The sequence below is a fragment of the Entelurus aequoreus genome, linkage group LG06, assembly GCF_033978785.1.
Source record: "Entelurus aequoreus isolate RoL-2023_Sb linkage group LG06, RoL_Eaeq_v1.1, whole genome shotgun sequence".
Taxonomy (NCBI): Eukaryota; Metazoa; Chordata; class Actinopteri; order Syngnathiformes; family Syngnathidae; genus Entelurus; species Entelurus aequoreus.
In genome coordinates, this window is record NC_084736.1 from 1,194,352 (window position 1) to 1,216,667 (window position 22,316).

The 22,316-nt window shown below is 36.4% G+C and overlaps 1 protein-coding gene across 1 annotated transcript in view; it reads right to left on the bottom strand.

The window, feature by feature from the left end:
* The window catches only part of LOC133652255 (potassium voltage-gated channel subfamily C member 1-like), a 98,469-nt gene extending 82,846 nt beyond the window's left edge, over nucleotides 1-15,623 (bottom strand). The window contains exons 1-3 of the mRNA XM_062050795.1: nucleotides 15,476-15,623; nucleotides 15,194-15,277; nucleotides 568-725 (exon numbers count right to left, since the gene is read on the bottom strand). Coding sequence (XP_061906779.1) covers nucleotides 568-725; nucleotides 15,194-15,277; nucleotides 15,476-15,623 — 390 coding nt within the window. The remainder of the gene's footprint in view (nucleotides 1-567; nucleotides 726-15,193; nucleotides 15,278-15,475) is intronic.
* Nucleotides 15,624-22,316: the final 6,693 nt, after the last annotated feature.

Consider the following 22,316-nt stretch of genomic DNA (forward strand, 5'->3'; position numbering starts at 1 on the left):
AATATTTTCGGTGTTCATGTTGGAAGTCATTGTTTACAAAGATTGTCATTGGCCATGTTGGAAGTCATTGTTTACAAAGATTGTCATTGGCCATGTTTGAAGTTATTGTTTTCAAAGATTGTCATTGGCCATGTTTGAAGTCATTGTTTACAAAGATTGTCGGCGGCCATGTTGGAAGTCATTGTTTACAAAGATGTCATTGGCCATGTTTGAAGTTATTGTTTAAAAAGATTGTTGGCGGCAATGTTAGAAGTCATTGTTTACAAAGATTGTTGGAGGGCATGTTTGAAGTCATTGTTTACAAAGATTGTCATTGGCCATGTTTGAAGTTATTGTTTACAAAGATTGTTGGCGGCCATGTTGGAAGTCATTGTTTACAAAGATTGTCATTGGCCATGTTTGAAGTCATTGTTTACAAAGATTGTTGGCGGCCATGTTGGAAGTCATTGTTTACAAAATTTGTCATTGGCCATGTTTGAAGTTATTGTTTACAAAGATTTTTTGCGGCCATGTTGGTAGTCATTGTTTACAAAGATTGTTGGAAGTCAGCGAGTGTGGAAGGAGTACCTCCTCACGCGTCACGTTGCCCACGGTGACATTCTCCGTCTTGTTGTAGATGGTGTTGAAGACCTCGTGGGTCTCCAGGCAGAAGGTGGAGATGGAGAGCAGGATGAAGAACAGCGAACCAAACGCCACGTACTGCAGAGAGAGGGGGGAGGTACAACCTTATACTCATTTGTGTGTACTCTACTGTCTCCTTGCAGGCGGAATACTGCATCCTCAGAGTACTCTGGTGAGGATGAGGATGAGGATGATGATGATGATGATGATGATGATGTGAGCATTGCACCATGAGCAGATGTGATGCGGAAGAGCTTCCACTAGGGGGCGGCCTTGAAAACATGTCCTCTGCTGCAAAGACATGTCAGATACTAGATGAGGAAACATAACGTACACACATATTCAATATCTATAAATATAAATATTTATATCTGTAATTAGAACAGACATGACAGTTGTCGGTCTAAAGGATTATTACAATGTTTACACCTCCATTTCATTAGCGAAAATCATTCATGTATGTCAGGTGCAGTGTGTGTGTGTGCGTGTGTGCGTGCGTGTGTGCGTGTGTGTGTGTGATACTGTTCCAGTTCTGCTGCAGCATTCCCTTACCCTACCATTTATTCCCCATCCTCTCTCTTTTTACCGACCCTTTTAGACACTGCAGTCTGATGCTTGCTTCTTTGTGTGTGCGTGTGCGTGTGTGTGTGTGTGTGTGTGTGTGTGTGTGTGTGTGTGTGTGTGTGTGTGTGTGTGTGTGTGTGTGTGTGTGTGTGTGTGTGTGTGTGTGTGTGTGTGTGTGTGTGTGTGTGTGTGTGTGTGTGTGTGTGTGTGTGTGTGTGTGTGTTTTCCACCAGAAAAAAAACTGTGTATGCACTCACATACAAAATAAAAGAATGGAGCAGCACCCGCATCAGTCACCAGGTTGAACTATACTGTTATCTATGAAGTCCTCAAATGTGTTTATCAATTCATGCAAACAATCCTCAAATATCATCATGTTGTCATCAATACGGTAGTATAGTGTGCAACATGAACTAAAACAATAACAGTCCATTATTCACTATTGTCATCGATACAGTAGTTTAGTTTACAAGATGAACTAAAACAATAACACACCATTGTTCACACTTGTCATCAATGCAGTAGTTTAGTGTCCAACAAGAAGTAAAACAATAACACTGCGTTATTCACACTTGTCATCAATACAGCAGTTTAGTGTCCAACATGAACTAAAACAATAATACTGCGTTATTCACACTTGTCATAAATACAGTAGTTTAGTGTCCAACATGAACTGAAACAAAAACACACCAGTATTCACCCTTGTCATCAATGCAGTAGTTTAGTGTCCAAAATGAACTAAAACAATAATACTGCATTATTCACTCTTGTCATCAATACAGTAAATTAGTTTACAACATGAACTAAAACAATAACACACCAATATTCACACTTGTAATCAATACAGTAGTTTAGTGTCCAACATGAACTAAAACAATTATACTGCGTTATTCACACTTGTCATAAATACAGTAGTTTAGTGTCCAACATGAACTGAAACAAAAACACACCAGTATTCACCCTTGTCATCAATGCAGTAGTTTAGTGTCCAAAATGAACTAAAACAATAATACTGCATTATTCACTCTTGTCATCAAAACAGTAGTTCAGTGTCCAACATGAACTAAAACAATAACAGTCCATTATTCACACTTGTCATCAATACAGTAGTTTAGTGTCCAACATGAACTAAAAGAGTAATATTGCATTATTCGCTTGTCATCAATACAGTAGTTTAGTGTCCAACATGAACTAAAACAATATTACTGCGTTATTCACACTAATCATCAATACAGTAGTTTAGTGTCCGACATGAACTAAAAGAAAAACACTCCATTATTCACACTTGTCATCAATACAGTAGTTTAGTATCCAACGTGAACTAAAACAATAACACTCCATTAGTCACACTTGTAATCAATACAGTAGTTTAGTGTCCAACATGAACTAAAACAATAACACTACATTATTCACACTTGTCATTAATACAGTAGTTTAGTGTCCAACATGAACTAAAACAATAACACACCATTTTTCACCCTTGTCATCAATAAAGTAGTTTAGTGTCCAACATGAACTAAAACAATAACAGTCCATTATTCACACTTGCCATCGATACAGTAGTTTAGTGTCCAACATGAACTAAAACAATAACACTCCATTATTCACACTTGTCATCAATACAGTAGCTTAGTGTCCAACATTAACTAAATTACTAACACTCCATTATTCACACTTGTCATCAATACGGTAGTTTAGTATCCAACATGAACTAAAACAATAATACTGCGTTATTCACACTTGTCATCAATACAGTAGTTTAGTGTCCAACATGAACTAAAACAATAACACACCATTATTGACACTTGTCATCAATACAGTAATTTAGTGTCCAACATGAACTAAAACAATAACACACCATTATTCACACTTGTCATCAATACAGTAGTTCAGTGTCCAACATTAACTAAATTACTAACACTCCATTATTCACACTTGTCATCAATACGGTAGTTTAGTATCCAACATGAACTAAAACAATAATACTGCATTATTCACACTTGTCATCAATACAGTAGTTTAGTGTCCAACATGAACTAAAACAATAACACACCATTATTGACACTTGTCATCAATACAGTAATTTAGTGTCCAACATGAACTAAAACAATAACACACCATTATTGATACTTGTCATCAATACAGTAGTTTAGTGTCCGACATGAACTAAAACATTTATTCTGCGTTATTCCCACTTGTCATCAATACAGTAGTTTAGTGTCCAACATGAACTAAAACAATAACACACCATTATTCCCACTTGTCATTAATACAGTAGTTTAGTGTCCAACATGAACTAAAACAATACTGCATTATTCACACTTGTCATCAATACAGTAGTTTAGTGTCCAACATGAACTAAAACAATAATACTGCATTATTCACACTTGTCGTCAATACAGTAGTTTAGTGTCCAATATGAACTAAAACAATAACACACCAATATTCACACTTACAATCAATACAGTAGTTTAGTGTCCAACATTAACTAAAACAATTATACTGCGTTATTCACACTTGTCATAAATACAGTAGTTTAGTGTCCAACATGAACTGAAACAAAAACACACCAGTATTCACCCTTGTCATCAATGCAGTAGTTTAGTGTCCAAAATGAACTAAAACAATAATACTGCATTATTCACTCGTGTCATCAAAACAGTAGTTCAGTGTCCAACATGAACTAAAACAATAACAGTCCATTATTCACACTTGTCATCAATACAGTAGTTTAGTGTCCAACATGAACTAAAACAATATTACTGCGTTATTCACACTAATCATCAATACAGTAGTTTAGTGTCCGACATGAACTAAAAAAAAACACTCCATTATTCACACTTGTCATCAATACAGTAGTTTAGTATCCAACGTGAACTAAAACAATAACACTACATTATTCACACTTGTCATTAATACAGTAGTTTAGTGTCCAACATGAACTAAAACAATAACACACCATTTTTCACCCTTGTTATCAATAAAGTAGTTTAGTGTCCAACATGAACTAAAACAATAACACTACATTATTCACACTTGTCATTAATACAGTAGTTTAGTGTCCAACATGAACTAAAACAATAACACACCATTTTTCACCCTTGTCATCAATAAAGTAGTTTAGTGTCCAACATGAACTAAAACAATAACAGTCCATTATTCACACTTGCCATCGATACAGTAGTTTAGTGTCCAACATGAACTAAAACAATAACACTCCATTATTCACACTTGTCATCAATACAGTAGCTTAGTGTCCAACATTAACTAAATTACTAACACTACATTATTCACACTTGTCATCAATACGGTAGTTTAGTATCCAACATGAACTAAAACAATAACACTACATTATTCACACTTGTCATTAATACAGTAGTTTAGTGTCCAACATGAACTAAAACAATAACACACCATTTTTCACCCTTGTCATCAATAAAGTAGTTTAGTGTCCAACATGAACTAAAACAATAACAGTCCATTATTCACACTTGCCATCGATACAGTAGTTTAGTGTCCAACATGAACTAAAACAATAACACTCCATTATTCACACTTGTCATCAATACAGTAGCTTAGTGTCCAACATTAACTAAATTACTAACACTACATTATTCACACTTGTCATCAATACGGTAGTTTAGTATCCAACATGAACTAAAACAATAATACTGCGTTATTCACACTTGTCATCAATACAGTAGTTTAGTGTCCAACATGAACTAAAACAATAACACACCATTATTGATACTTGTCATCAATACAGTAGTTTAGTGTCCGACATGAACTAAAACATTTATTCTGCGTTATTCCCACTTGTCATCAATACGGTAGTTTAGTATCCAACATGAACTAAAACAATAACACTCCATTATTCACACTTGTCATCAATACAGTAGTTTAGTGTCCAACATGAACTAAAACAATAACACACCATTATTGATACTTGTCATCAATACAGTAGTTTAGTGTCCGACATGAACTAAAACATTTATTCTGCGTTATTCCCACTTGTCATCAATACAGTAGTTTAGTGTCCAACATGAACTAAAACAATAACACACCATTATTCCCACTTGTCATTAATACAGTAGTTTAGTGTCCAACATGAACTAAAACAATAATACTGCATTATTCACACTTGTCAATACAGTAGTTTAGTGTCCAATATGAACCAAAACAATAACACACCAATATTCACACTTGTAATCAATACAGTAGTTTAGTGTCCAACATTAACTAAAACAATTATACTGCGTTATTCACTCGTGTCATCAAAACAGTAGTTCAGTGTCCAACATGAACTAAAACAATAACAGTCCATTATTGATACTTGTCATCAATACAGTAGTTTAGTGTCCGACATGAACTAAAACATTTATTCTGCGTTATTCCCACTTGTCATCAATACAGTAGTTTAGTGTCCAACATGAACTAAAACAATACTGCATTATTCACACTCGTCATCAATACAGTAGTTTAGTGTCCAACATGAACTAAAACAATAATACTGCATTATTCACACTTGTCAATACAGTAGTTTAGTGTCCAATATGAACCAAAACAATAACACACCAATATTCACACTTGTAATCAATACAGTAGTTTAGTGTCCAACATTAACTAAAACAATTATACTGCGTTATTCACTCGTGTCATCAAAACAGTAGTTCAGTGTCCAACATGAACTAAAACAATAACAGTCCATTATTCACACTTATCATCAATACAGTAGATTAGTGTCCAACATGAACTAAAACAATAACACACCATTATTCACACTTGTCATTAATACAGTAGTTTAGTGTCCAACATGAACTAAAACAATAATACTGCATTATTCACACTTGTCATTAATACAGTAGTTTGGTGTCCAACATTAACTAAAACAATTATACTGCGTTATTCACACTTGTCATAAATACAGTAGTTTAGTGTCCAACATGAACTGAAACAAAAACACACCAGTATTCACCCTTGTCATCAATGGAGTAGTTTAGTGTCCAAAATGAACTAAAACAATAATACTGCATTATCCACCCCTGTCATCAAAACAGTAGTTCAGTGTCCAACATGAACTAAAACAATAACAGTCCATTATTCACACTTGTCATCAATACAGTAGTTTAGTGTCCAACATGAACCAAAACAATAACACTACATTATTCACACTTGTCATCAAAACAGTAGTTAAGTGTCCAACATTAACTAAAACAGTAATATTGCATTATTCACACTTGTCATCAATACAGTAGTTCAGTGTCCAACATGAACTAAAACAATATTACTGTGTTATTCACACTAATCATCAGTACAGTAGTTTAGTGTCCGACATGAACTAAAAAAAAACACTCCACTATTCACACTTGTCATCAATACAGTAGTTTAGTATCCAACGTGAACTAAAACAATAACACTCCATTAGTCACACTTGTAATCAATACAGTAGTTTAGTGTCCAACATGAACTAAAACAATAACACTACATTATTCACACTTGTCATTAATACAGTAGTTTAGTGTCCAACATGAACTAAAACAATAACACACCATTTTTCACCCTTGTCATCAATAAAGTAGTTTAGTGTTCAACATGAACTAAAACAATAACACTACATTATTCACACTTGTCATTAATACAGTAGTTTAGTGTCCAACATGAACTAAAACAATAACACTACATTATTCACACTTGTCATTAATACAGTAGTTTAGTGTCCAACATGAACTAAAACAATAACACACCATTATTCACACTTGTCATCAATACAGTAGCTTAGTGTCCAACATGAACTAAAACAATAACACACCATTATTCACACTTGTCATCAATACTGTAGTTCAGTGTCCAACATGAATTAAAACAATAATACTGCATTATTCACGCTTGTCATTAATACAGTAGTTTAGTGTCCAACATGAACTAAAACAATAATACTGCATTATTCACACTTGTCATCAATACAGTAGTTTAGTGTCCAACATGAACTAAAACAATAATACTGCGTTATTCCCACTTGTCATCAATACAGTAGTTTAGTGTCCAACATGAACTAAAACAAAAACACACCATTATTCACACTTGTCATTAATACAGTAGTTTAGTGTCCAACATGAACTAAAACAATAATACTGCATTATTCACACTTGTCATTAATACAGTAGTTTAGTGTCCAACATGAACTAAAACAATAATATTGCATTATTCACACTTGTCATCAAAATAGTAGTTTAATGTCCAACATGAACTAAAACAATAACACTACATTATTCACACTTGTCATCAATACAGTAGTTTAGTGTCCAACATGAACTAAAACAATACTGCGATATTCACACTTGTCATCAATACAGTAGTTTAGTGCCCAACATGAACTAAAACAATAACACACCATTATTCACACTTATCAGTAATACAGTAGTTTAGTGTCCAACATGAACTAAAACAATAATACTGCATTATTCACACTTGTCATGAATACAGTAGTTTAGTGTCAAACATGAACTAAAACAATGACACTACATTATTGACACTTGTCATCAATTCAGTAGTTCAGTGTCCAACATGAACTAAAACAATAACAGTCCATTATTCACACTTGTCATCAATACAGTAATTTAGTGTCCAACATGAACTAAAACAATAACACTACATTATTCACACTTGTCATCAATACAGTAGTTCAGTGTCCAACATGAACTTAAACAATAATACTGCATTATTCACACTTGTCATGAATACAGTAGTTTAGTGTCAAACATGAACTAAAACAATGACACTACATTATTGACACTTGTCATCAATACAGTAGTTTAGTGTCCAACATGAACTAAAACAATATCACACCATTATTCACACTTGTCATCAATGCAGTAGTTTAGTGTCCAACATGAACAAAACAATAACCCTCCATTATTCACACTTGTCTTTAATACAGTAGTTTAGTATCCAACATGAACTAAAAAAATAACACACAATTATTCACACTTGTCATCAATACAGTAGTTTAGTTTACAACATGAACTAAAACAATAATACTCCGTTATTCACTCTTGTCATCATGTCCAACATGAACTAAAACAATAACACTCCATTATTCACACTTGTCATCAGTACAGTAGTTAAGTGTCCAACATGAACTAAAACAATAGCACACCATTATTCACACTTGTCATCAATACAGTAGTTTAGTGTCCAACATGAACTAAAACAATAACCCTCCATTATTCACACTTGTCATCAATACAGTAGTTTAATGTTCAACATGAACTAGAACAATAACACACCATTATTTACACGTGTCATCAACACAGTAATTTAATTGTCCAAAATGAACTAAAACAATAACACTTCATTATTCACACTTGTCATCAATACTGTAGTTCAGTGTCCAACATGAACTAAAAGAATAACACACCATTATTGATACTTTTCATCAATACAGTAGTTTAGTGTCCGACATGAACTAAAACATTTATTCTGCGTTATTCCCACGTGTCATCAATACAGTAGTTTAGTGTCCAACATGAACTAAAACAATAACACACCATTATTCCCACTTGTCATTAATACAGTAGTTTAGTGTCCAACATGAACTAAAACAATACTGCATTATTCACACTTGTCATCAATACAGTAGTTTAGTGTCCAACATGAACTAAACAATAATACTGCATTATTCACACTTGTCGTCAATACAGTAGTTTAGTGTCCAATATGAACTAAAACAATAACACACCATTATTCACACTTGTCATCAGTACAGTAGTTTAGTGTCCAACATGAACTAAAACAATAACCCTCCATTATTCACACTTGTCATCAATACAGTAGTTTGGTGTCCAACATGAACTAAAACAATAAGACACCATTATTTACACTTGTCATCCATACAGTATTTTAATTGTCCAACATGAACTAAAACAATAACACTCCATTATTCACACTTGTCATCAATACAGTAGTTGTGTCCAACATGAACTAAAACAATAACACTCCATTTTTCACACTTGTCATCAATACAGTAGTTTAGTGTCCAACATGAACTAAAACAATAACACTACATTATTCACACTTGTCATCAATACAGTAGTTTAGTGTCCAACATGAACTAAAACAATAACACTACATTATTCACACTTGTCATCAATACAGTAGTTTAGTGTCCAACATGAACTAAAACAATAACACTCCATTATTCCCACTTGTCATCAATACAGTAGTTTAGTGTCCAACATGAACTAAAACAATAACCCTCCATTATTCACACTTGTCATCAATACAGTAGTTTAGTGTTCAACGTGAACTAAAACAATAACACACCATTATTTACACGTGTCATCAGCACAGTAATTGAATTTTCCAAAATGAACTAAAACAATAACACTTCAATATTCACACTTGTCATCAATACTGTAGTTCAGTGTCCAACATGAACTAAAACAATAACACACCATTATTGATACTTGTCATCAATACAGTAGTTTAGTGTCCGACATGAACTAAAACATTTATTCTGCGTTATTCCCACTTGTCATCAATACAGTAGTAGTGGGGCGGTATAGCTCGGTTGGTAGAGCGGCCGTGCCAGCAACTTGAGGGTTGCAGGTTCGATCCCCGCTTCCGCCATCCTAGTCACTGCCGTTGTGTCCTTGGGCAAGACACTTTACCCACCTGCTCCCAGTGCCACCCACACTGGTTTGAATGTAACTTAGATATTGGGTTTCACTATGTAAAGCGCTTTGAGTCACTTGAGAAAAAGCGCAATATAAATGTAATTCACTTCACTTCACTTCACTAGTTTAGTGTCCAACATGAACTAAAACAATAACACACCATTATTCCCACTTGTCATTAATACAGTAGTTTAGTGTCCAACATGAACTAAAACAATAACGCACCATTATTTACACTTGTCATCCATACAGTATTTTAATTGTCCAACATGAACTAAAACAATAACACTCCGTTATTCACACCTATCATCAATACAGTAGTTTAGTGTCCAACATGAACTAAAACAATAACACTACATTATTCACACTTGTCATCAATACAGTAGCTTATTGTCCAACATTAACTAAATTACTAACACTCCATTATTCACACTTGTCATCAATACGGTAGTTTAATATTCAACATGAACTAAAACAATAATACTGCGTTATTCACACTTGTCATCAATACAGTAGTTTAGTGTCCAACATGAACTAAAACAATAACACACCATTATTCACACTTGTCATCAATACAGTAGTTTAGTGTCTAACATGAACTAAAACAATAACCCTCCATTATTCACACGTGTCATCAATACAGTAGTTTAGTGTCCAACATGAACTAAAACAATAACACACCATTATTCATACTTGTCATCAATACAGTAGTTTAGTGCCCAACATGAACTAAAACAATAACACACCATTATTCACACTTATCAGTAATACAGTAGTTTAGTGTCCAACATGAACTAAAACAATAATACTGCATTATTCACACTTGTCATGAATACAGTAGTTTAGTGTCAAACATGAACTAAAACAATGACACTACATTATTGACACTTGTCATCAATTCAGTAGTTCAGTGTCCAACATGAACTAAAACAATAACAGTCCATTATTCACACTTGTCATCAATACAGTAATTTAGTGTCCAACATGAACTAAAACAATAACACTACATTATTCACACTTGTCATCAATACAGTAGTTCAGTGTCCAACATGAACTTAAACAATAATACTGCGTTATTCACACTTGTCATCAATACAGTAGTTTAGTGTCCAACATGAACTAAAACAATATCACACCATTATTCACACTTGTCATCAATGCAGTAGTTTAGTGTCCAACATGAACAAAACAATAACCCTCCATTATTCACACTTGTCTTTAATACAGTAGTTTAGTATCCAACATGAACTAAAAAAATAACACACAATTATTCACACTTGTCATCAATACAGTAGTTTAGTTTACAACATGAACTAAAACAATAATACTCCGTTATTCACTCTTGTCATCATGTCCAACATGAACTAAAACAATAACACTCCATTATTCACACTTGTCATCAGTACAGTAGTTAAGTGTCCAACATGAACTAAAACAATAGCACACCATTATTCACACTTGTCATCAATACAGTAGTTTAGTGTCCAACATGAACTAAAACAATAACCCTCCATTATTCACACTTGTCATCAATACAGTAGTTTAATGTTCAACATGAACTAAAACAATAACACACCATTATTTACACGTGTCATCAACACAGTAATTTAATTGTCCAAAATGAACTAAAACAATAACACTTCATTATTCACACTTGTCATCAATACTGTAGTTCAGTGTCCAACATGAACTAAAAGAATAACACACCATTATTGATACTTTTCATCAATACAGTAGTTTAGTGTCCGACATGAACTAAAACATTTATTCTGCGTTATTCCCACGTGTCATCAATACAGTAGTTTAGTGTCCAACATGAACTAAAACAATAACACACCATTATTCCCACTTGTCATTAATACAGTAGTTTAGTGTCCAACATGAACTAAAACAATACTGCATTATTCACACTTGTCATCAATACAGTAGTTTAGTGTCCAACATGAACTAAAACAATAATACTGCATTATTCACACTTGTCGTCAATACAGTAGTTTAGTGTCCAATATGAACTAAAACAATAACACACCATTATTCACACTTGTCATCAGTACAGTAGTTTAGTGTCCAACATGAACTAAAACAATAACCCTCCATTATTCACACTTGTCATCAATACAGTAGTTTGGTGTCCAACATGAACTAAAACAATAAGACACCATTATTTACACTTGTCATCCATACAGTATTTTAATTGTCCAACATGAACTAAAACAATAACACTCCATTATTCACACTTGTCATCAATACAGTAGTTGTGTCCAACATGAACTAAAACAATAACACTCCATTTTTCACACTTGTCATCAATACAGTAGTTTAGTGTCCAACATGAACTAAAACAATAACACTACATTATTCACACTTGTCATCAATACAGTAGTTTAGTGTCCAACATGAACTAAAACAATAACACTACATTATTCACACTTGTCATCAATACAGTAGTTTAGTGTCCAACATGAACTAAAACAATAACACTCCATTATTCCCACTTGTCATCAATACAGTAGTTTAGTGTCCAACATGAACTAAAACAATAACCCTCCATTATTCACACTTGTCATCAATACAGTAGTTTAGTGTTCAACGTGAACTAAAACAATAACACACCATTATTTACACGTGTCATCAACACAGTAATTTAATTTTCCAAAATGAACTAAAACAATAACACTTCAATATTCACACTTGTCATCAATACTGTAGTTCAGTGTCCAACATGAACTAAAACAATAACACACCATTATTGATACTTGTCATCAATACAGTAGTTTAGTGTCCGACATGAACTAAAACATTTATTCTGCGTTATTCCCACTTGTCATCAATACAGTAGTAGTGGGGCGGTATAGCTCGGTTGGTAGAGCGGCCGTGCCAGCAACTTGAGGGTTGCAGGTTCGATCCCCGCTTCCGCCATCCTAGTCACTGCCGTTGTGTCCTTGGGCAAGACACTTTACCCACCTGCTCCCAGTGCCACCCACACTGGTTTGAATGTAACTTAGATATTGGGTTTCACTATGTAAAGCGCTTTGAGTCACTTGAGAAAAAGCGCTATATAAATGTAATTCACTTCACTTCACTTCACTAGTTTAGTGTCCAACATGAACTAAAACAATAACACACCATTATTCCCACTTGTCATTAATACAGTAGTTTAGTGTCCAACATGAACTAAAACAATAACGCACCATTATTTACACTTGTCATCCATACAGTATTTTAATTGTCCAACATGAACTAAAACAATAACACTCCATTATTCACACCTATCATCAATACAGTAGTTTAGTGTCCAACATGAACTAAAACAATAACACTACATTATTCACACTTGTCATCAATACAGTAGCTTATTGTCCAACATTAACTAAATTACTAACACTCCATTATTCACACTTGTCATCAATACGGTAGTTTAATATTCAACATGAACTAAAACAATAATACTGCGTTATTCACACTTGTCATCAATACAGTAGTTTAGTGTCCAACATGAACTAAAACAATAACACACCATTATTCACACTTGTCATCAATACAGTAGTTTAGTGTCTAACATGAACTAAAACAATAACCCTCCATTATTCACACGTGTCATCAATACAGTAGTTTAGTGTCCAACATGAACTAAAACAATAACACACCATTATTCATACTTGTCATCAATACAGTAGTTTAGTTTCCAACATGAACTAAAACAATAACCCTCCATTATTCATACTTGTCTTTAATACAGTAGTTTAGTGTCCAGCATGAACTAAAACATTAACCCACCATTATTCACACTTGTCATCAACACAGTAGTTTATTGTCCGACATGAACTAAAACAATAATACATGTGATGTATCATGTACACAAACTTCCATAAGAAGATTTTCCCAGTATATAATTTTCATGTGTCTACTATTTATGGCAAAGGAGGAGGCAATAGAATGGTAAGTAATAACAGCTAGCAGGTTAGAAATGTGTGAATGATACGTTAGCAATGTCAGCTCGAGTTGTTTTGCAGCTAGCTTAGCCTTCTACTGTATGACAAGAGCATCACTTGTCAGTATACACATGTACAGTACACACGTCCAGGGTCCAGCGTTTAAATGTTACGGACTCGGTCGGTAGAAGTTTAACCTTAGTCAGCATTTAGTTCTAGACCTGTACGCAGTTCTATACTCGTACGCAGTTCTAGACCCGTACGCAGTTCTAGACCTGTACGCAGCCGGGCTTCCTTGCTCCCTTTTGTCCGCATACCTTCATCAAATCATGCTGAGTCACCGATGTCCCTGTATTGTCTCCTAGTACTGATACGATACGCTCCTAGTACTTGTACAATACGCTCCTAGCACTTGTACGACATGCTCCTAGTACTGATACGATACGCTCCTAGTACTGATACGATACGTTCCTAGTACTGATACGATACGCTCCTAGTACTGATACGATACGTTCCTAGTACTGATACGATACGCTCCTAGTACTTGTACGATATGCTTCTAGTACTTGTACGATACGCTCCTAGTACTTGTACGATACGCTTCTAGTACTTGTACGATACGCTCCTAGTACTTGTACGATACGCTCCTAGTACTTGTACGATACACACCTAGTACTTGTACAATACACTCCTAATACTTATTCCATACACTCTAGTACTTATACAATACACCCTAGTACTTATACAATACACTCCTTGTGTGTGTGTGTGTGTGTGTGTGTGTGTGTGTGTGTGTGTGTGTGTGTGTGTGTGTGTGTGTGTGTGTGTGTGTGTGTGTGTGTGTGTGTGTGTGTGTGTGTGTGTGTGTGTGTGTGTGTGTGTGTGTGTGTGTGTCAGGTCAGTCTATAATCCAAAAAGATATCAAGTCCCACAGCTTATTAACGATGCTCCAATTTGACTCTGCTATCTAGAGCTGTCCTGGTTACACACACACACACACACACACACACACACACACACACACACACACACACACACACAACACATTTTCTCTTTTACCAATATTTGAAACACGTAAACAAAGTAACCCAAATTTCCCTGTTGTGGGATCAATAAAGGATTATCTTATCCTTAAACCACAGAAATATAATACAAACTCATTTAAACTTTTATTTTTACTTTTTATTTTTAACAACATTGAACATAAAGAACATACACAACTTTTCCACTTAACCAGTCTTGCTGATTATCTCTTAATCTACTATTTTACCTGCAATCTCCTTTTGTAGGCCGTAATGCGGTTGTACACATAGAACTTCAATGCTTGCCATTCCCGGTTTTGGAGAGCTTCCGGTTCGGCCCTCAAACATTTTAAACAGTCACTCTTTGCTGGTACAATACCAGAAGGGATGAATCGCTTCATGTGCTTCTCGACAACCTTCACCTCTTTCTGTGTCCAGGGTCGCCTTTTCTGGGCAGCTTTACCTGCAAGTGACCATACAAAATATGTGTATGAAAATAAAAGAAATCAAAGAAGATTAACAAATTAAGTTATACATTTGTTTGCTATAATGTCTCTAACCCACAGAGAACAATGCATACATAAGCATTTGCATTATTTGCGAGAAAACAGACTGATAAAACTTGACTAAAAAAACAGTGTATGTACTGTATATAGTTTACCTTTGGAAGAATGTCTCACTGCACGATCTGATGATACCTCCTCTTTTGAAAGTTGTGTCAGTCTCTTGGGGGGTGGGATTGCTTCCTCCTCAGTGGTTGGAAAGGCCCCCTCTTCTGTTGGTTCAATGTAATAAACATTCAGTGTCATGCTTACCATAGGCCACATTTAATAAACCACAAAAATTAGTATTGACATTGCATACCATTATCAGGAAATAAATAGTTTTCGTCCTCTCCGGTAAGATCTTCCTCTTCAGTTTCCACAACACTTGCTGTGGGAGACATACCATGTTAAGCTTATAATTGAGTTCAAACCAAACAAAAGGATGGAAAAAAATTATAGACAAAGGAAACAACAAAGATGACAACATACCATTTGGACCAAATGTCATCTAAGTTCTTGCCATGGAACTCTGATAATCGACCTTGCTCGAGTGCCATCAAAACCTTGCTGATTTTTGCCAGCTGCAGTGTCTTTTCAGGGAGTCTATAGAACTCGCGATGGATTCTAATATCATGGGCAAGAAAGTTGGCCAGCTGGTCCATCTCTGTGTCTGTCATGTTTAGCACTGTTGAAAGGGTGGCAGCATGTTTTCGTAGTTTTGTGGATGTAAGTGACACAGGACACTTTGCATGACATGCTTTTGCATAGTCTCCTATGCAGTCAGAACCACGGAAATGCGTCATCGCTGTGGGTCTTGCAAACAGGTAACTGTTGTCTTTGAGAACCCCACAAGTTTCTCTGTACTTAAAGAGGAGTTCTAATGCACACACCATTTTTGGAGTCAAGAGAATAGGAACAGGTCTGCCTCATTTTCCCCTGATGACAATCCTTGAAAAATGTCTGCACAGTTTTTTTTCCACTTCAGAGAGTGCCCAATCAACATCTTCATGAGGATCAGTTGTGTCTCTTGACAAAAAAGCCAACAAGGGCATGGCTGCTACCTCTCCTTCTCTCTGTCTGTTAAAGAGGATGATCTGTGTCAAACATACTTTAGTCAGGTCTGACCAGGCCTTTGTGGAATAATTTTCAGATAGCGCACTGCATGCATTTGACTGAGAAACTGATGCATTTTTTGAACATCCTCAGTGAAGGGCATAAGTTGTGGTACATTCCACTTTCCTTCAGCTTTGTTCCTCAGGACTGTTGCAGAGATCAACTCGTTCCACTTCTCACGATGGACATCTTGAAACTGAGTGGCATCCCCTACCAGTTCTTCATTGTTCATTATCAAGCCTTGTGCTTTCAAGAGTTTGCTGACTTTAACCAGAGAATTCCCAAGTTTATTTGCCAGTGATGGAATCCAGAATGTGTTAGTGTCACTATCAAAGTCACAAGTACATTTGACAGATTTGACCATCTCCAAGTAGTTCTTAGGATTCACAAAATCCTCCAATTTTTTTCAAAGTAGTTACTCTCCTGGCATTATGAATCAGTCTTCCTAATTCCCGCATCTTCTCTCTGACACTTTGTTGATTTTTTTGCTGACATACCACTTTTGTTCAACAGGTGCTGCCCAACATCTGTGATGACATGGTCATCTTTTATTATTTCTGTGATTGGATCAGGAATCATGGCACTTATTACTCCCCACAGTTGTTTGGATATACTTGAAGGCACAGGCCCAGTATATGTGCACATGGACTGGACACGGTTCTTTCCTGGTTTTCGGGTGACTGATGCAGGTTTGAGGCAACAACTTTGCATGTGTCTCCACAGTACCTTTCTGGTAAACAGTCCTTGGCAATATGCACAGTGCATAAAATCATTTCCTTTAGCTTCTTTAGGTGGTCTTTTGAATGGCACTAGTTCACTCTTTCCTGACTCTATAATAGCAGCATTGTGAGCATAGTTCCCTTTATTACGAATATAGTCTAGCTGTTTCCTTCTCTCCATGGAACGTGTTGGAAAGCTAAGAGCTGTGGCTACTTCCAATGTGTTTTTGTGTGCACTTTCTAGATGCCTGGCCATCTTGGCATAAGGCTTACTGCAATACAAGCAATAATGTCTTTTGTTGTAACTCTATTTCCATGTTTTTTGAGGGGAGCGCAAACAACTACGGTGTCAATTGTTTCCTGACTTGAGCAGGGTTCCTCTGTTCCAGTGACATCAGGTGTTATGCTGTTTATGTCCAAGTCCATGTGGTCTACTGTTGTGCTGTCACAGGCTGGAGGACTTATTGAGCCAGGACATCTGTCTTTCATCTAAAATGTGTGAAACAAAATCAATGTGAGGTTTTTAAAATATCCTACATCTCCAATGTCCATCATAGAAGGTATAACTTCTTAGAAGTCCTTATAGACAACCAATTAGCATTAAATTAGAGCTACTTTGACTATAAACCAGTCCAAATGAAAATAAAAAAGCAACACAAAGTGATTCAAAAGGTTTCTAGGAGCAAGGCTGATGTTCTTAATTAAATACACCTGTTGGAAAAGGTTCTCTAAGGTGCCCCCCAAAAAATACATCCTTAACTCTTTGTAGTAAAATTTATAAATATATATTGATAAAACATGCTTATTTTCCGAGCTATACTTAGCTTAGCTTAGCTTCTCCAGCGAATCAGGTCAAATTAGTTATCGTGCTATGCTAACTCACAAGATGTAACTAGCTTACCTAATTTTTTGGCTTAACTTGGTTATGAACAAATTGTTCTTGTACAAATGATAGTCAATAAACTCAATTTTTAAGAAAGATGTGCTTACCTTTTGGTTTAAACAGCTTATTTTCGTATCCCATCAGCCGACATCTCCTGCAGACAAACCACCTTCGACATGGGGACCAGGTGGAAGTGATTAACTATACACGGAAGAGGTATGAGAAGAAAGGCGAGTGCAGTACCAGCTACAGCCCAATGAGGGGGCTGCTGTGCAAATGTCTCACACTCAAACTAACCAGTAAACATGTTTTATGGGCCAAAGCTTAAAAATCACTTAGGCATCTTCAGAATGGATCTGACTATTATTTAAAAAGTTTTCCCTTTAGGGGACCTGTTTTTTTGTCCCCATACCGTCAAAGGTCCCCTGAAGGTGACTTTGTAAACAGAGCGACGTCCCCATTAAATAAGCATTGCCATAACACGCACGCACGCACGCACGCACGCACGCACGCACGCACGCGCACACACACACACACACACATTTATTGTTAAAGGCATCATCAGTGAGATCAGTTCAATAAAGTGAAAACAAAGGAAGTTGACCTGGAAGAAGTAGCAACTACTACTACAAAATAAAAGTCACCACACCTTAAAATGTGTGATTTTACATAAAAACAGATGAAAGTAATACAAAGTATGAATGGATGTATAAAGGGTAATATATTTAATGTAAATAGTGTAATATATTTAATGTATATAGTGTAATATGTTTCATGTATGAAGTGTAATATATTTAATGTAAATAGTGTAATATATTTAATGTATATAGTGTAATATATTTAATGTAAATAGTTTAATATATTTAATGTATATAGTGTACTATATTTAATGTACATAGTTTAATATATTTCATGTTTATAGTGTAATATATTTAATGTAAATAGTGTAATATGTTTCATGTATATAGTGTAATATATTTAATGTAAATAGTTTAATATATTTCATATATATAGTGTAAAATATTTAATGTATATAGTGTAAAATGTTTCATGTAAGTAGTGTAATATATTTAATGTATTTAGTGTAATATATTTAATGTAAATAGTGTAATATACTTAATGTATATAGTGTGATATATTTAATGTATATAGTGTAATATATTTAATGTGTATAGTGTAATATATTTATTGTAAATAGTGTAATCAATTTAATGTATATAGTGTAATATATTTAATGTATAATAGTGTAATATATTTAATGTATATAGTGTGATATATTTAATGTATATAGTGTGATACATTTGTCATCTTTTTATGGCTGTTAAGTAGAGGAGACTTCAGTGTGGATCTGGTGACTGTGTCTTTAAAGGCCTACTGAAACCCACTACTACCGACCACGCAGTCTGATGGTTTATATATCAATGATGAAATCTTAACATTGCAACACATGCCAATACGGCTGGGTTAGATTAGTAAAGTGCAATTTTAAATTTCCCGCGAAATATTCTGCTGAAAACGTCTCAGTTTGACGTTTGCGCGTGACGTCACGGATTGTGCGGACATATTGGGACACCATTGTGGCCAGCTATTAAGTCGTCTGTTTTCATCGCAAAATTCCACAGTATTCTGGACATCTGTGTTGGTGAATCTTTTGCAATTTGTTTAATGAACAATGAAGACAGCAAAGAAGAAAGCTCTAGGTGGGATCGGTGTATTAGCGGCTGGCTACAGCAACACAACCAGGAGGACTTTGAGTTGGATAGCAGACGCGCTACCGTGAGTACAGCTTTGGCTTCCAAACATTTGATCGCTTGCCCGTCCGTGTGTGCCGCTATGTGCATGTCACGTACGTAACTTTGGGGAAATATATGTGCTGCATGAACTTTACGGAGGTGAACGGTACTTTGGGCTGTGGGATTGAGTGTGTTGTGCGGGTGTTTTGAGTTGTATTAGTGGGTTATATGGACGGGAGGGGGGAGGTGTTTGTTATGCGGATTAAATATAAGCCTGGTTGTGTTGTGGCAAATAGAGTATATATATGTCTTGTGTTTATTTACTGTTTTAGTCATTCCCAGCTGAATGTCGGGTCCCACCCGCCTCTCACAGCATCTTCCCTATCTGAATCGCTTCCACTGCCCTCTAATCCTTCACTTTCCTCATCCACAAATCTTTCATCCTCGCTCAAATTAATGGGGTAATCGTCGCTTTCTCGGTCCGAATCGCTCACGCTGCTGGCGTCCATGATTGAAAACAATGTGCAGATGTGAGGAGCTCTACAACCTGTGACGTCACGGCTACTTCCGGTACAGGCAAGGCTTTTTTATCAGCGACCAAAAGATGCGAACTTTATCGTCGATGTTCTCTACTAAATCCTTTCAGCAAAAATATGGCAATATCGCAAAATGATCAAGTATGACACAGAATGGATCTGCTATCCCCGTTTAAATAAGAAAATTTCATTTCAGTAGGCCTTTAAAGGCCTACTGAAACCCACTACTACCGACCACGCGGTCTGATAGTTTATATATCAATGATGAAATCTTAACATTGCAACACATGCCAATACGGCCGGGTTAACTTATAAAGTGCAATTTTAAATTTCCCGGGAAACTTCCGCTTGAAAACGTCTCTGTATGATGACGTATGCGCGTGACGTCACGACGGCAACGGAAGTATTCGGACCCATACAAACTGCTCTGTTTTCATCGAAAAATTCCACAGTATTCTGGACATCTGTGTTGGTGAATCTTTTGCAATTTGTTTAATGAACAATGGAGACTGCCAAAAAGAAAGTTGTAGGTGGGATCAGTGTATTAGCTGCGGACTACAGCAACACAAACAGGAAGACAGAGATGGATAGCAGACGTGTTAGCCGCCGAACTCACCTTAACTTCCTCCATCTCGCCGACCGCATCTGTGATCGGGTGAAGTCCTTTGTCGCACCGTCGATCGCTGGAACGCAGGTGAGCACGGGTGTTGAGCAGATGAGGGCTGGCTGGCGTAGGTGGATAGCTAATGTTTTTAGCGTAGCTCTGTGAGGTCCGGTTGCTAAGTTAGCTTCAATGGCGTCGTTAGCAACACAGCATTGTTAAGCTTCGCCAAGCTGGAAATTATTAACCGTGAATTTACATGTCCATGGTTTAATAGTATTGTTGATCTTCTGTCTATCCTTCCAGTCAGGGATTTATTTATTTAGTTTCTATCTGCATTGGAGCCAGATGCTATCATGTTAGCTCAGTAGCTAAAGAGCTTCGCTGATGTATTGTCGTGGAGATAAAAGTCACTGTGAATGTCCATTTCGCGTTCTCGACTCTCATTTTCAAGAGGATATAGTATCCGAGGTGGTTTAAAATACAAATCTGTGATCCACAATAGAAAAAGGAGAGTGTGTGGAATCCAATGAGACCTTGTACCTATGTTACGGTCAGAGCGAAAAAATATGTTTTTCGCTGCATTCTAGTCCGTCACTCTAACGTTCCTCATCCACGAATCTTTCATCCTCGCTCAAATTAATGGGGTAATCGTCGCTTTCTCGGTCCGAATCTCTCTCGCTCCATTGTAAACAACGGGGAATTATGAGGAATCCTACCTCCTGTGACGTCACGCTACTTCCGGTAGGGGCAAGGCTTTTTTTTATCAGCGACCAAAAGTTGCGAACTTTATCGTCGTTGTTCTATACTAAATCCTTTCAGCAAAAATATGGCAATATCGCGAAATGATCAAGTATGACACACAGAATGGATCTGCTATCCCCGTTTAAATAAAAAAAAATCATTTCAGTAGGCCTTTAAGGATGTTGTGATGAAGTATGCACTTTCTGGTGACTGTGTCTTTAAGGATGTTGTGATGGAGTATGCACGGCTCGACGGCGGCGGTGGAGGACGACCCAGACATCGGTGAAGGCAGCGGCCCGGCGGCGAACGGCACGGCGGCGAACGGCACGGCGGCGAACGGCACGGCGGCGAACGGCACGGCGGCGAGCGGCGCGGCGGCGGTCAACAGGGTGACTGTCGATATCGACATCCCGGTCTGCAGTGGAGACAGTGTGGCGGGAGTCCACGCGGCCTCTCCCCGGTCCCTGACGGTTGAGGACGCGGCTTCTGGACTCGCGGCATACACAGGATTTAGGGGCTCCTTCATACGATCGTGGTCTTTTTTTCAACCGGACCAAAACCCGCAAAAATTATCTAACCTTCTGCACCTGCAAAATAGCTCAACCCAAAGCCAATGGCCACATAACAG